This window comes from Camelus bactrianus, chromosome 12, assembly GCF_048773025.1.
Source record: "Camelus bactrianus isolate YW-2024 breed Bactrian camel chromosome 12, ASM4877302v1, whole genome shotgun sequence".
NCBI lineage: Eukaryota > Metazoa > Chordata > Mammalia > Artiodactyla > Camelidae > Camelus > Camelus bactrianus.
Window position 1 is genome coordinate 31,061,482 of NC_133550.1, and position 17,686 is coordinate 31,079,167.

The 17,686-nt window shown below is 36.7% G+C and overlaps 1 protein-coding gene across 5 annotated transcripts in view; it reads right to left on the reverse strand.

Annotated features, from left to right (window-relative positions):
* POLR3B (RNA polymerase III subunit B) overlaps positions 1 to 17,686 on the reverse strand; it is a 105,331-nt gene that overhangs the window by 32,225 nt on the left and 55,420 nt on the right. For all 5 annotated transcript variants that reach the window (XM_010970465.3, XM_045506960.2, XM_045506961.2 and 2 more), the window contains 5 exons: positions 14,921 to 15,048; positions 6,639 to 6,848; positions 4,075 to 4,233; positions 2,243 to 2,360; positions 569 to 711 (listed from right to left, as the gene is read on the reverse strand). In XM_010970465.3, the coding sequence (XP_010968767.1) occupies positions 569 to 711; positions 2,243 to 2,360; positions 4,075 to 4,233; positions 6,639 to 6,848; positions 14,921 to 15,048 (758 nt within the window). The remainder of the gene's footprint in view (positions 1 to 568; positions 712 to 2,242; positions 2,361 to 4,074; positions 4,234 to 6,638; positions 6,849 to 14,920; positions 15,049 to 17,686) is intronic.

The following is a 17,686-nucleotide window of genomic DNA, read 5'->3' on the forward strand; positions in this document are numbered from 1 at the left end:
TTTGCCAATGGGTCACTGTGCGGTTAACAAAGCATTGCACTGGAGCTGGGAGACCAGAGGTCTAACACCAGCTCAGTAACCAGCTGGATACCCTGGACTGGCTGCTCAACAAGCAGCGTCTGAACTTCCTCATCTGTTAAATAAAGAGGTAGATAATTTTGAGGTATCTTCTGGCGCTGACATCCTTTGATACTATGACCCAACAGATCATAACAATATTTTTAATATATACATTTCATTTAAAAAATCAGTATTACTATTTATTTTTGAACAATCACATGTACTTCAGTCGGCACATCATCTAGAATGTATTTATAATTATAATTTGGGGCTGAGCAGTTGCAGTAGAATGAAATAAATATCACAGAGAAGCAATACTACAGTACATTTTAAAATATCATTAGAATGCAAACACGTTAACCTGAGGAGTGAAACAAGAATACTTTCGACAACAAGGTAATAATTTTTCAAACATACTAAGTTTTTCTAATGGAGAAAGTTAGAAAGTATAGTTCTTATATATGTAGTTAACAGATAAATATTATTTTCAGTTTTATAAGCAAGTTACCTTTTTGCCCATGACGACTGCTGAATTTGTCTCCAATCTCTGGACGCCTTGTCTGTCTCAGCAGCATTTTGATCAGAAAAGCATCTTCGGCATTTGAAGATATCATCACTTTTTCAATATATGAATCCGTTGCCCCTTTGTAGCTAATATTAAGAGGAAGTCACTAAAGCAGAGTTTTCAAACAGCCCTTTGTGACCCTATCTACCCTGGCCATATTACTTAATACCCATCACAAAACATTTTGACATTCTCATATGGGGCTCTGAAAAATGACTTTCGTTTTTTGACACTAAGTTCAAATGCTACAATTTCCCTTTTAAAGTCCCAACTTAAAATGGCTAGCATTTACTGAACATTTACTAGGAGGCAGGCATAGTGCAGTTTAATCTTCACCACACATGCTACTCACACGTTATTCTCTTATAGGAAATAAGAAATAAGGAAAATTCATAGGAAAACTGATGCTAAGAGACCTTAAGAACTTGTCCAGCACACATGACTCATACAAAGTGGACCTGGGATTTGAGCTGCAGCCTTTTAGACTCAACTCCAAATTGCTAACCATTTTTTAAATATTCCTTTCATGTACTCAAGCTTTCCTATTATGAATTTTTTTATACACTTCGCCTCTTACCTGTTTTTCATACAACAGATATTGTTAAGAGTCTACTCCATGCCAGATCCTTATAGGCCTTTGATATACAAAGATTAAGTAGACATGGTTCCTGCCCCAAAGAAATTCACAACCAATAAAGGAAGAGAGAAAGGTAAGTGCAATAAAGGTATCCGTGGTATTGGGAACAGGAAAGGCCCAATGGAGATGGCAGTCAACCCTACTAGGGTTTGGGGATGCCAGTGGTGGCAGGGAGGGGCAGGCAATCAAGGACAGCTTCACGGAGTAGGTGACCCTAGAGTTGAGACCTGACCAGAGAAAATGAAATTTCAGGCAGAGGGAGCAGCATGAGTACATGCACCGAAGCCTAAAGCTGGATGGAATGTTTGGAGAATGAGACAATTAAGTAGAAATATGGGGCGAGTGTACAAAAGGGTAAAGCTAGAGAGGCATGCCAAGGGTCACACGTGGTCTCGCATGTATTACTATTTAATTTGGCCTTTATCCTACAGGGAACATTGTCATTGAGAGTTTTACCCAGTCTACTCAAGTTTTATTCTATTTACTCAAAAGAGTAATGTGAGCAGATGAGTAATTTAGAAAAAAATCACTCTGGCGGTAACAGAGAGAACCTGAGAAGTGTGGAGAGGTGCAGGCCTGGAGGCAGATGAGCAGTTGTCAATAACTAAGAGTCCAGCAGGAGAGGAGGGCCCACCTCAGCCACAGCTGTCACTGAGAGGACAAGAGAACTGCTAAGGAGAAAGAATTTACAGGATTTACTGAATTAACACGTGCAGCAGGTAATGGAAAGGAGTCAGGTGTATGTTGCAGGTGACTGGCTGGATGGCAGTGCCACTCACCAAGAGAGGAACCCAGAAGGAGCATGTGTGAGGCTGGGATAGGTTTGGGTCTGGGTTTGGGCACCCAGCTGTCCAAGGGCTGAAACTGGGCAGATGTCTATCTGGGAGTCACCAGCCACAGGAGCTAACTTCTAATTTCCTCTATTCCTTCTTTTTAAAAAAAACCTTTCTATGTATTTCCAAGACACAACCAACACATACGTGATGGGCACATCTTTGTACTGTGGCTGCTGTGGCACATTGCTCCCCTCCAAAGGAATCTGAGTCACTGTGGGCATGGACTTATTCACAAGCACTTGTTTGTTTTCTACTTTCTCACCTAAGAAAGAGAGAAGAGTGTTAGACAAATCACTGTCATCTGCGTGGAATGCAAAGATTATTGGGGCATAAAACTGTGTGATTAGACTTGATGAATGAAATCCAGACATGGAAGAAAAAGAGTCCACACAGTGGGAACTAGGATTCAATAGAGCTTGTCTGTAACTTTGAAAGCCCATTTGAAAAAAATCATAGATTAAGATCACAGTGTGTATAAAATTAAGAAACTGATATAGGGGACCACATTAACAAGAGAAAATTCGTGTCAGTAGGTAGCAATTTTAAATATTTCTTCAAGTGTTAGAACAGGTTTGGGCCACTTGATAGTTACTTCAACCAGTAATAATAAGTCACCATCAACTCCGCTTGGGCAATGAGGAAATACAAATACTTCTTTGATTTTCTTGCTATTCTCACCTTTGCTTTGCACCTTTTCCTGGTAAGCTCAAAGACCATCTACTATAGCACAGTCACAGCACCCAGGTTAAGACTGAGAGAAATTCCCCAAGAACAAAGGCAGCAAAAAGGAGGGAAAGCCATGTACCACGTGGCTCAGGACAGCACAGCGGATGCAGCACTCACCACACAGCACTCACCACACAGCACTATCCATGATAAGGCCATGTGGATTTCCTCCCCCAGCAACCTCTCCAAGCCAGCCCTTCTCTCCACCGCACCCCGGCTCCTGTTGCCTGGTCTGCCTCGAGAGCGCTTAGTTAGTCCCTGTCTATTCTGGTTCCCTTCCACTCTTTTCTCCACACTGTAGTCAGAATGATCATTTCAAAATGTGTATCTGATTGTGTCACTGATTTTAGGATCATAATGAAAATCATAACACAGGCTGCAAGACCTTGTGTCCGGCCTCTGCCCCTCCCTCCCTCCTTCCTCCCTTCCTTTCTCTCTCTAGACTCACATCCGCCAGGCTCCCCTGCACTCTCTTCATTTTAGCCACACTGGCCTTCCTTCAGATCCTTTAATGAGGGAGCTGCAGGACACCTGCACAAGCCTTTCCTTCGCTGAGACACACCTCTCCCTCTGCATTAGTTAACTCCACTTACCCTGCAGCTCTGAGTCCCCTCCTTGGGGAAGGTGATCCTCCTGACTAGGTCAAATCCTCTTGCCATGAAATGGTCTCACAGTTCCTTATATAATTCCTTAACCTGGCTTACTTTCCTAACCACAGGTAATTTGACCTATGTTTGCATGTGATCTTTAGATTAACTTTAGTCTCCCACACTAGACCACAGGACTCATAAAGCTGGGGTTGTGGGCTGCATCAACAAAATTCATCACAAGTTTGTAAGTACAATGAAGTCACACTTTTAAGAAGACAATTCTAAAGTCAGTCTGTAAGCTAAATGCACAAACGATGAAAAATCAGTGTAGATGCAGAGACATGACCTTATTCTAAACACTTCCTTAAAGCAGCTTTTCTTGATTCAAATTATACTGACTCAAAATTGATTCAATATGGATTCAAAATTATAACCAGAAATGTGTAACTAGAACAGATTACTGCTATGTAAAAACATATGCATAGAAAAAGACTGGAGGGAAATGCATCAAAAATGACCACCCTGGTTGAATTACGATAGTGGCTTTACAGGTTGTTATTTTTTTCTGCCCTGGATACCAAATATTAAAAAATGTTGTTGAATAACTTTCATAATTTTAAAAAAGTATACATTTAAATGTTTTTTTTTAAAGGCTTTTACCTGGAGAACAAATACCATCTGCATCTAAAATCTCATGTCGCCAGATGGGTTTCCTTGTAGCAGCATCCAGCATCGGCCCCATCACTTTATCAAAAGTCTGATTGGTATATCGTTTCAATGTACATTTAGCATTTTTATACACAAGGCAACGTCCAAAGCCTAAAATGAAACCAAAAATGGGTTCAGAACCACCAGTAATATGAAACTATGAGAAATTATAGGTTTGTGTTATTCAACAACCCATCCCACTCTACCTCCCGTACCCCCAAAATAAACACACCAAAACTGCACTACATTTAGATAACCTGAGACTGGCCAAACCAAATAACAATCCGATAACTTGAAGAACTAGCTCAGGATTTCTCCCCTACCTACTGCCCATATAAACACTGGAATCTCAACTATCGTTTTTCAGCATGGAATATACCTGGTCATGTTGGAAGGTGAGAGAAACCTAAGAATGTCACTGGGATTCTTCTAGAGCACAGAGCCACAGCATGTGAAAACTGGAGGGGCCCTAGACATCACCTGGCTTAATTCCTCTATCTTACAGGTGCTATGAGTGAGGTGCAGAGAAATTAAGAGGCCAAGGTCACCCAGCATGTTGGTGTCTGAGTTGAGACAGACCAAGTCCACTAACTAGCCAGCATTCCTCCTACATATCATTCTGGTGCATAACCTCTGCTAAACTTCTCTGGAAAGTTTTCCTTTTTCTGATTTTGGCATTCAGAGAAGTCTCAAACAAGCTGACAAAAAAATTAATTTTTCTCCAAAGAGGAGAGAGAATACAAAGAAGCAATCAAATGATTTTAATGGGAGAGATCATTCACTTTTGCCCTGAAGATTAGTTTACTTTGATTACATTTTAGGTCATATTTATCTAGTGGACGAGGGAAAAGTCCTGGGACCAACTAATAATCTAAGTATTAAGAAAAGTAAGCAAAATGAACAGAAGAAAATCTTTAGGTGAAGTAAAAAACTCAACCACTGAATCCCATAAAAAGATTCATCAGTTGCTCAAAAGAGCTGTCAATCCTTCCCACTAAATAACATTTCCCTAGATGCTATGGCTGCATACTTTCTTTTCTCTCCTTTGGCCCCACAGTTATTTTAAACTGGATTCTCTCTCTAATCTTCCCAGGATATACCAAGCCATGTTAGAGTTCAGTTAAATAGGAAAATGTCTCAGGATGAAATGTCAGCTATTACTGAAGAAATAAATGCATGGCTGTACAATCCTTCACTTATGATTCTCCACCAGAAGCAGAACTCTTTCAAGAAATCTAAGAATATGAGTTTAGAAAATCAATCAGGGAATAGTATATTTCTAAGTAAAATCTCAGTGCTCTAATGTATTTTTTAAAATATGAAGGTGATCGTGTGATGAAACAACAAATTTTTACAACTGACGGTAGATGAAGGCGCGTCTGTGTCTTCCAGAAAGGTCTTCATCATTACAGTTCCTAGTAAATTGTGTATGGCCATAATAAACTCGGCTCAGAGAGCCAGCTGCTTTGGAAACATTACACGACCTTGAAATTCCGTACAATGGCCATTAAGTGCAACGTGCTGGAGTGCAGTGAGAATCTGAACTGCGTGAAATCAGAGGCATTTTCCTCTAAGTGTAAATGGACATTTTATTTACAGGTGGTAGCTTAAAAGCGAGAGGACAGTAAACTCAGATCATTACATTGTGTTGCGGAGTTTCTGACAGATATCACAGAGTCTTCAGATTTCCACATAAACGTTACCAGTTAATCAGAAAGGAAAACATCTAGTTTTAAAGCATGGCTGTTGTTATTTGGAGGAAAAAAAAGAGGCATAAATTAAGAGCAGCCAACATTAATGCCAAAGACACATGTCTAGGAGTACTATCATGGCTGCCTAGCAACTACGAAGAGTGAAGGGGAAGGCAGAGTGGGTATGCCAGGCAGGAAAGAGAGAAACAGACTATGAAGAGAGAAGTCAGACGGCAGATCAGGTGATGGCTAACAAACTGCCAAGTGGGGACTTGCAAAAGTAAACTGTCAAAAATTGAGAAAGAAAAACATAAGAACGATAAGCCAGGGTCTGTGTTTATGTACTTTTAACTTTCATCATTTTGCTAGCCAAAAGATATAACATTATGGGGCTGAGAGCTACAATTAAAGAAAAGCCTTTTACATCCAAATATTGTTGTTGCCCTCTCAAACAGATTTGGTGTTGAATTAGTAACTAGGTATTTTCAAAAAAACATTTAATTTATTGTAATTCCTGCTAGGGAATAAACAAATCCTTACACATTTTCTGTTGAGGAACTCGCTCATGTCACCAATAAATTTAAAAAACAAAGGAATAAAAAAGATTCCTTAGTAATACATTTAACTAATTATACCTCTATATAGTATTCATTTAAAAAATGCCAACATCAAAAACATAACCACCTCCTGTTTGTATATTACAAAACTCAAGTCACTTGAAACTGACATGAACATTTTGACACCAAGTGATTTTCACATTGATCATGCCTGTATCTAATTCCACACAAAGCACCTTTGGTGTTAGAGCTTTGAAAACTCACTTACCTCTATCCAGGGAAGCCTTGTTTAAAACAAGAGCATCTTCGATATCATAGCCACTGTAACTCATCACAGCCACTGTTGCATTCTGTCCAGCTGGCAATTTCTCAAATTCTATCAACTCAATGGTCTTTGTTTTAACCATGGGTTTTTGTGGATATGCTAGGAGATACATTAGAGTATCAATTCTGTTCCGCTGGTTGTATCCAATGGTACCTTCATTGACATTGGAGAAAACAACAAAATGCAACATTCTATTACATCAAATAATTAGGTAGCAGTGAATTCTGAGATTAACACTTAAATTTTACTAATTAGAATGAAGCTCTTCAGGTCAAACATTTAAAGCAATACTCTCATAGTGATAAACAATTTTTAAAAACAATTTTTCTCAGTTATGTTAAAAATCCTACAAAGAAGAAAAATCACACTCAAGGTACACTTATCTAAATAATTTAAACTTTTGTTTTAGTCTCCACTGGTTGATTTTACAAGTAAGTCAACAATTTTGTATTTGGTTCTACTATGTCCCAGGCACATTTCCAGTTGCAACTGGGAAACCTGGTGCCGCACCCCACCCCCGCCCCCAGTGCTGACAGGCAAGGAGCTTATTCAGTGGGACAGAGTTCATAAAAAGAAATCAACAATTACAAAGGTTCTAAATGAAAAGAAAGCAGTAAAAACAAAGGGAACAGAATTAGGAGGAGAGCGAAGCAGAGAATAAACTTATTCATTTGCTCAACTATTCATTTATTAAGCAATTAATAAACACTCTGTGCCCAGCACTGGAGATAAAATGGGGATAGGTAGGGTCCCTTCCCCAGGGAATCCAAGGCCCTGTCCAATCATGGATGGGCTTTTCTCTCCTTAGCAATCAGCCTTTCCACTTGATTGGACCTGGGAGGGGTATCACTGTCAACTCGAAGTGAAATCAGATTGTTACCTCTTCTCCTTGTTCCCCATTGGGGTTCATTAGGGTTCACAGACCTGCTCCCCAAAAGGCTTTCAGTCTCTGGGGCTTGTGAACACACAGTGTCTCCTACTCAGAGATCTTAAACCCAGGAAACTCACGTTTGTCCTCCTGCTGAGCCTCTTTAACTTCTCCCAGGTATCTCATCTTTTCCCTCAAGTGGCACGTGCTCTCACAGAGACACATCCACAACATCCACACACCAAAGATGCTCACATGCCATTTAATGGAGCTAAGTTCTAAAGTGAGCAGATATGAAAACTCAATCTTTATTTCCTTTACCTTTTTCTCTTACTCATGTCATTAAATCAATGGTGATTTCAATTCAGGGATGAAAATAACCTATTTGGGCAGCAAAAATGATACAGTACTCCTTGACAATTACCATCGAAAGAAACAGTGAAATCTGTAGGATATGAGTATTCAGTACAGTGCTGGGCTCACAACTGACGTGCAATAAATGTCAAGAAAATTAAATTGAAGAATTGCAATTTACCTTTTATGATGGTATATACTTGTGCTTAAATCTCTAGAATATTTATCAAGATTCAGCTGAAAATCAATGCCTGAACTGAACCTCATGAACCTTTTGACAAGTTTACACTATAAACTGCCAATTAATGTTATTTTAGTGGCAACTAATAAGCTGGGCAAGATATCTGGTAATAGATCACTTATTGTTTTAGAAATAAATTCACTACTGTTCAGACTGTGGTAAAGTTCACTGACAATAAGTTTGTTGTTTTACAAAAAATCATTTAAAATTTATGCTGAGATTTCAGCTCCAATTGTATACTTTACCCAGCTTGAGACAGGGTTCAGGCAATGTCCCACCAGGCTGCCAGACATGTCCTCTGAAACCCAAGACAAGCACTATTATGCAGCAGGGAAGCAGAGATGACTGAGCCTCTGAACAATGGTGAAAGAGATGGGATCCTGCTATAAATTGTGCTACCAGGCCCAGAACATAATTCTTGGCCATCACAACTGACCACTGAATGGATAAACAGTATAATGCTGTAGCAAATGTTTGGTGTTTATGATATCAACATAAATTTTTTCTTTAAAGCCTTTTTAAAGAACTTGTAGATATATATATGTACATACATATTTAGCAGCACTGACTACAGGTATATAGGTTACAACATGATTTAAAAACTATGACTTCTATATTATAAAACTTCCAAATGCCACCGCACCCCATAATTTTTATAAAAATCATGAACAACTGACTATTTACCAATAAGCAAGCTGTTTTGAGGAAATGTCATGCTGAAGTTAAATTATAAGACTAGTCTGGGTGAAGCGCATGCTCAAACTAGGATGCATCTATTAGTATTTTCACCTTCCTTAAGGGCATTACATATATATAATAAACTAACACAACAAGAATACCTATAAGCTGAATTCTCCTTCTACTGCCCCATTTTGCCGTAACTATAGTCTCCAAGATTTCATTTTCTTATTACCCAGGATATAATCTTTCTTACAAAGTCTTTTCTTGATGAAAACTTTCTTAAGGAGTCACAAGTTAGCATAGCAAGGTATGTAAATGTAGGCTAAATCAGTAAAGAAGTTTTTTTTTTTTTTATTTTAAGGTGTGGTGAAAAAAAGTAAGGATGCACATAGCTTAGGAAATGTATACTGAAAAGAATAAAATGAAGTTTGATACATTTAATTATTTTTTCCATCCTCCTTTGCCCAATTTCTTTTTTTTAATCAATACTATTGTATTACAATAAACTTCACCCATTTAAAGTATACAAATTGATGAGTTCTGCCATTTACATACATCTGTGAAACCACCAGCACAACCAAGATCCAGAATATTTCCAACACTTCCAAAAGATCCCTCCCTCTGTCCCTGGCCCCAGGCAACTAATGATCTATTTTATCATTATAGATTAATTTGCATTTCCTAGAACTTTATATAAAAGGAATCATATAATAGGTATACTCTTATGCTGTTTCTTTTATTTAGCATGATTCTGAGATTCACCCATGTGGTTGTGTGTAGCATAGTTCATTCTTTTTTACTGCTGAATAATATTCCATCATTATGAATATACATTTTGTCTACCCATTCATCTGTTGACAAATATTTGGGATGTATTCACTAAGTAGTCCAAAACTGGAAAAAGTTGCTATGAACATTCATGCACAAGACTTTGTGTGTTCATTTCTCTTGGGTAAACACATAGGATTGGAATTTCTCAGGGGTTTGGTGAGGGTACAATTCACTTTAAGAAACTGCTGAAGAATTTTCCAAGGTAATTTTACCATTTTGCATTCTCATAGCAGTGTGTTAGTATTTTGATTGTTCCTCATCCTCACTGACACTTAGTATGTCAGATTTTTTCATTTTAGTTGTTCTAATGTGTATAGTCATATCTTGCAGTTTCAATTTACATTTATCTGATGACTAATGATGTTGAACATATTTTCATGAGCTTATTGGTTATTCCTATTACTCTTTGTTAAGTGTCTGGGGTTTTATTTTTTCCCATCTTTTAACCGAGTGGTCTTATTATCAAAGAGTTTTCTGTAAATATACTAGATACAAATCCTTTATCAGACATATGTATTGCAAATACCTTCTTCCATTCTGTGTCTTAATGGTGTCTTTCATATTCTTAACAGTGTCTTTCAAAGAGAAAAATTTAATTTTGAAGAAGTCTACTTTTTTCAATTCTTTTTTTTTTTTTTTTACTGTTTGTGCTTTTTGTGTTTTAAGAAATCTTAAGTCATCTGAGGTCACAAAGATTTTTGCTTAAGTTTCCTTCTATAAGTTTTATAATTTTAGCTGTTACATTTAGGGCTGTGATTCATTTTATATTAATTTTTTGTATGGTATGAGGTAGGAGCTGATGTTTACTTTTTCTATATAGCTATTCAGACATTTTAGCCTTTTTGTTGAAAAGATTTTCCTTTCTTCTGAATTGCCCTGATACATTTATCAAAAATCAACTGCCCATCAATGTGTGGGTCTATTTCTGGATTCTGTTCCATTGATCTATATGTCTACCCTTGTGTCAATACCATACTGTCTTCATTACTGTGGCTTTATGGTAAGCCCAAGTATCAGGCAGTAGAAGTTTTCCAACTTAGTTCTTCATTTCAAAAATTCTTTTCAAAAATCTGCATCTGATTTAATAATTTTAATGTGCTCAGAGATCCATTTATTTGCTGTTGAAACCTTTATCAAGTACCTACTAAGCTGGCACTATGCTAGGATACAGTGATAAATAACACAGATATAGTCCCTGTCCTCAAGGAGCTTATAATCTACAGTCTAGCAGGTCTATGGACTTCACCATGATCCATAGTGAATAAAAAAAGTGAGGAAAGAACTTAGTTTCAGCTGAGAAAACTTTCAGTAAGTTTTATAAATATCATTGTGTAGCAGACATAATGTAACCTCTTATAAGTTACTCGACCAAACTGGAATTCAGTTTCCCTGTCAAAAACAAAAAAGATATACATTATACCTGACAGGATTATTATTATTGAAAAAAAGAAATGTATGGAAATCAGCTGGGTACTCAGTAAGTGGCAACACTCATTATGACTAATATTAGCTATATTAGTAATAAAATTATATACCTATTACCTTGCAGTACCACCCATTCCACCTCCAACTCTAACTCTATGTACTGAACTTCAGTTTAATTTTACCTCCATAAATACTCATTATTAACATTCTAGTCTCAGGAACTATCATATAAGCTTACATTCAAAACAGCTTCAGTGACTTTATTTTATTTTTTTAAACAACAGAATTCTAAAAGAGAAAAAAGAATTGCCAGGGATAATTTGGTCAAGACATCTTTTCATTTTGTACCCTCAAATGGATAAAAAAAAAAAAATAAAAATTCTAAAAAAAAATTCAAGCAGAAAGTGGGGGAAGAGGAGATGTAGAATAAGACGGCATTTTATGAGGATCTTTGTATATTATGTGCTTTTAATATTTCAAAATTCTCCAGCCTATTTCTAGAACATCCCATCTTACTATAAAGTGAGGAATACAAGAGAAGGAACTACCCGCTTAGGAATAGACTCTATTGAAAACAAAAACCAAAACAGAAGCTGCATTAGCTTCTGACTTAAAAGAAAAAAAAAAAGTCCCAGCAATTTGGAGTTGAAGGGGGAAGGAGCAGTGAGAAGCAGCGGGGGCTAGAGGAGGTGCGTGATGCATATTCATTAACTGAACTGATAGTGACTAAAAGATCCTTTTAGACAGGAGAAAGTCTTCCACAAGAGGATTGCCAACTAATAAAATAGGCAGGATATGAAAGCATGACTCATGTGAACTTGGTGTCTGGTGCCAGGGAGAGTGCACACAATGCAGCTCCATCACAGAGCCTTCACTTGGAGCACTGAGTGACCGGGAGACCTTGCCATTTGCACACACCTGACTTCTTGCTCTGAACCATGTCACAACAAACAGAGTCATACCCATGGAAGGGACATGTTTCTCAATAGCACAGTAAGATGCTGTGTGGAAACTTGAACTTTATGAATAATTGAAAGGGCTTAGATTTTAGAAACACCTTTTGCTGGTGTTTCATGTTGGATTAAAGTCAGCCCTCTCTTATGCACAAGGTAAGGCTCTCAAGTCTCTGTGGTTTGTACTGCCTTGGTCTCCTTTGTAGTGATAGAAAGTGACTTTCTCTTATTCTTTTCACTCTATTGAATGGAAGGAGTTGGTAGTAAAAGGTATATAGTGAACTTTCGAGGTTGGCAAGCATATTTAGTGAATTAATTCTAGGCTACTGTATCTCATTTTCCACATGGACTAATAGATGAACAGTGACTAAAATATTATGTTAGAAAATCTATACAGAATCTCTGAGGTATATATGGTCTTCAGCAATGGCTAATATTTAAAATGGGATAGTGTGACTTTTAGTTATCAGCTGTCAATACTGTATATGGAATTAAAATGACTCCGAGAAGTCCAACTCAAAGTGCCAGGTCTCCTTTAGACCTGGGTCTCTGCTCTGGGTCTCTCCCTCTGCTGGCCTCTTTCCTTTTACGAGTTTGCATACAGACTTCACTCAATATTTCTGCAGCTATTTCAGTGTCAAAAGACAAATGCAACTATCTTATGTGCCAACTTTAAATGTACTTTTATCTCATGGCTTTTCTTTCCAGTCAGGTGTTTGATAATAATAAACAGTAACAAAGGCTTTTTTTTTTTTATTACTTAAGATATTCACTGGCTTTTGTCTTCCTAGCGTCAGCAGTAACGTCAGAGGATTGTATCCAAGGAGCTAAATGTGCAGGACCCAGGGTCAGAGCAGCTGAATACACCAACCTCAGAAAACACAGACAATGAATTGCAAATGACACTCAAAACAAAACGAGAAAAAAAACCTTCACACAGAAAACTACAAAAGAACTCTACAGACACTGAATTGGCTTTCTGTACACACTGATCCTGCTTAACTGTGTGTGGTAACTAACCGAACGTTTCAGATACTCATGGCTACAAAATGAAGGCTTTTTTTTTTTTTTTTTGGGTAGGGAGGGGAGTTACAAAAATACAAATATTATTTCTTTCCTTCAAGTCTCTTCTTTATTAAAAAAAAAAAAATTTCCCCTAAGTGGAGATAGATGCAGCCTTTTCTGTTTCAATCTTCAAACACATTAAAGAGAGGCATTAGCGATAAAGTGATTAGTCTTCCGTTAATTCTGCTGAAGGTTCTACACAAAAGGTGTATTGTTTCAGCCAGGATTCACATCATGAAACAAAATGGTTTGGTAAACCCAATAGAAGTGATAGCCCTTTCATGACACACAGGATTCAGTACTGTATATTTCAACTTGTTAGCAAGTCAGAAGCACAAGCGGGAAATCAGCCTACACTGCTGCTGAGGATGAATGGGAAAGGCTAAATTGATGAGCCGCTGTTTAGATTTTCCCACTGGGAATTATTCTGAACTGTCCAGGCATTACATCATTCAGGTAAATGGTAAGAAGACATCATGCTTCTTACTTCTTCGTGGCCAACAAAAAGGCAATATTGAAAAGAAATACACACTCTTTATCCATAACGAAAAACAGAATTTCTTAATTGTCAAGCTATGGTCAAATACGGCTAGTTGTTAGTAACTGAGAAGCTAAAACTACATTCTGGTTGTTACCTAAAGGCAATGCAAAAATCTTTTACAGTTACTTTATGAACCTCCCTGTATAGTACTTAAAATCAGAGATGGCAAGTCATAATGATGTCACAGACACATTTGAAAATAAAACTTATTAAACTTATCAGGATTTAAATGAGTCTTAAAAACATTTCAGAAAAAAGTTTGTAAGCAAATTTTTTTTGTTGGTATCCTCTCTGGATCCCCTTCAAGACAAAATCCAAACTCCTCAACATACGTCATCTCTCCAGCACGCCTCTATGCCCACATACACAACACAAAACAGCCATACCAAAGCACTGAGGCTTTCCCGTGTTCTGCTTGCTTATGTTTCCATACCTGTGAAAAATACTCAGTGTCCTTCGAGACTCAGTTCAGTTCTGTTCTTCAGAAACAACCTACCCTCTAACCTTAGGTATCCTTTCTGCTCCTACTCCCTTAGATTCTAACTATCAGTCTATTACAGCATTTATTAGACCACACTGAACTACTGTTTTATTTGCTGGACTCTCCTGTTAGACTGTGAACTCACTGAGGACAGGGCTCTGTCTCATTTCTGGCCCCACTGTCTCGTCTATTGTTGATGTTCAATAATTATTACAGATGATAAATAAATTAATAGATGAATGAATGAAAGGGGAAAAAATAGAAAGAAGACAGGAAAATAACTTCAGAAATTGGTATGACAATTGAATGTTTTGGGAGGTATAGGAGCAGCTGCAAACATACAATGGGTTCAATGACTGTCATCCAGAAAATTACTAAGCACATTCTAATACACACTGTGCATCTTTATCTCTATTGTCTTTCCCTCCCCTCCCTTAGCCTTAAGTTTTTCTGCTCTTTCTTCCATCTCTCCTGGTTAACAACTGACATTTATATAGGGCTTTTCCCTTTATATCATCTACCCTCTCAAAATTCTGTGACATTCATTATATGTCCCTTTGGTCAAGGGGTCAAGTTCAGGGAGGTTTTCCCCATTTTTGCTTAAGCTTTAGACATGACAGGGGCACTTGCAAGCATTGCAGAATTCCACAGGCAACCCCGAGTTTGGTGACACTCAGGTGTTAGCAACACCTGACTTGGCCAAACATGCGATACCAGTGAGGTAAGAATAAAGACTTAACTCTTTTATCCAAGTATTAGAACCAATTTCAACAAGGCAATCTTACCCATGGCTTGTTTCCCCATGGCACACTGATACGTGTTTCTTGGGGACTGGTTATGATGAGGGTACGGGATCAGGCCAGCACAAACGCCGAGAAGAGTGAAGGGTTCAATCTCCAAGTGGGTAGTATCTCTATCAAGTTAATTAAGAATCATACATCTTAGGCACCAAGTACTAAAATAAACATCTCTTAAAAGGTATAATAAAATTTAAATTTACGTAAATATGTACAAATTTATATATATGAACATATATTATAAATTTATATAATAAATCCTCAAAAATAAAATTTGATGCTAGTAAAACTGATAGAAAAAATAATACTTAAATAAAATAAAGTAAAGTAAATTATTTTTTTCAGTGAAACTGAAAAGTGAAACTTTTATTATTTGTAGAAATACAAGGGAGACAATATGGAATGCCTATATAATATTAACTAATAATAATAACAACACTTGTAAAGAAATGGCTGTATTAAGCACATAGAAATGCAATATCAAAAATATCCACATGGATGAGTATCTTGATTTTCTAACTTATATCAATGAGAAAGCTATATCACCATTTTAGAGAAAGGAATATATCCCCTTTAAGAATAGTTACCATACACCTATGGGGACCTATACTGTAACCACTGGTTAAATGTGACTATTGAGCACTTGAAAAATTACACTAGTATGTGTAATTTTTAACTTTACTTAATTTTAATTATCTTACATTTTAAAGCTCAAATTTAAATTGAAATAACTCAGCTCAGTTATTTAAAACCTTTTAGTTATATCTGTAACCACTTACATTTATTAGTCTACTTTTTCAAGTTTATATGTTACGAAATCAGATCAAGTATTTCCAATGAAAACTTAGCATCCAGATTGAGATGTGGGGTAAGTGCACACCAGATTTTGAAGACTTAGTAGGGAAAAAATTAAAATATCTCAATATTTTTATATTGATTATATATTGACATGATAGTATCTTAGCTATATCAGAGTAAATAAAATTACTAAAATTAATTGCGTTTGTTTCTTCTTATTTAATTCACTACTAGAAAACTTGAAGTTATACGGTAATCTGCATTATATTTTTACTAGACAGCTCAGCTATAGGTACTGAGCACAAAGTAAGACTCTACCTGGTAGATGTTAGAATCTTTGTTTCTTTCATAATGTATTTGGCAGAAAACTCAGTTTTGGCTAAATGATAAAGCAACTCAGATATCTGAGAGGGAAAGGGCCATCAGATGGTTTTTAGGTCTTGCTGAAAGTTAACAGATTTCACATCCAGGATCTATGGTCTCCAATGATCCTCTATCCCTTCAAGTGTTTCTGAGGCATAACTTTAATTATTGTTTCAAAAGTTTACAGTACTTCTGAAGAGATGTGATTTCCAAGATAACTCAACACATCATGGAAAATTAGCTGCAATGTATGTGGCAAAAGATCTCCCACTTATCCAGTTATCCATCTGTTTTTTTCAATACACGTGTGTTGAATTATGTCCCTAGTTTGGTTAGAGAGGATGCCTTCCATGTAGTTCTTGGTTTGAAGAATATAGTTCTGACCTTACGACCTCTCAGAACCCCAATCCTCTCAGACACTTTAGGCCTTTGTCAGCAGAGGGAAAGGGCTCTAGGTTTTGTTTTCTTTGTTTTTTTTTTTTTTTTTTTAAAGAGAATCAGCTTAAAGTGACATTTTATAGCCTAGAATAAAACAGTTTGTTTAAAATGTACTGTTTTGTTTACATATTAGCCAATTTGACATTCCATATGCAAATAAAAGTAACTTTTTCTGACATAAAGATTTAGGTAAGCTGAAAATGAAGAAGGTATAGATCTAAGTTTCTTTTTTTTTTTCATGACAACAACATACATAAGATCATATATTGTCCAATAATTATTGAAAGTCCAAACAGTCTGGATTTAAATTTTACAAATCAGAAAGGAATATTATTATTCAAAATTATAATCACCCTTAGTTTCTAGGAAATAGGAGACTTCTTATTCACTGTACATAAAGGCCTTAAATTTAGCTCAAATTAAGACCAAGTAACTTGTAGCTTATAACAGTTAAAAAATTGGGAACAGTGTAAATAATCATCAATAGGGGAACAAGTAAAATAAGTTATTTATGTGTAATCAGACAAATAAAAAGCAATTAAAATAATAAAAGATATGTATATACACACACATACACTAATATGGAAAAATATCCAGGATGATAATGCTAATAACGTTAAGTTAAAACATCAAGACACTGAAAATACATTGATTGCCATTGTCTCACACATTGTATGAGACCCTATATGTATGTTTGTATTCACTGAGAAAAAATCTAGAAGAGTACATGTTAAACCATTAACACTGGCTACTTCTTGGGGATGGAGTTTAGTGGGATGGGGAAGGAAGAGGACTCATGCTTTCACTTTATGCATTTCTACATTTTAAAAAATGTCATAAGTATTATGAATTGGTATCATTATTTTCCTACTTTCAGAATAAAATTAATTTGATATATGAGATAGCTTGGTGACTGTGTGATACTGAGACAATACACAAATACATCAATAAAATACACATTTTACAGATTTTATTTAAGGATTTAAGCACTGAAAAAATAAAGCAGCTAGAAGGGGTGACCAGAGGAGGGTTTCTACTTTGAATAGGGTGGTCAGGAAAACCCACTGAGAGCGTGAGGCCTGGGTGAGGACCTGGAGGAGGTGAAGGAGTGAACCACGCAGGTACGTTCCAGCACGTTCCAGGCAGAGGTGCTGA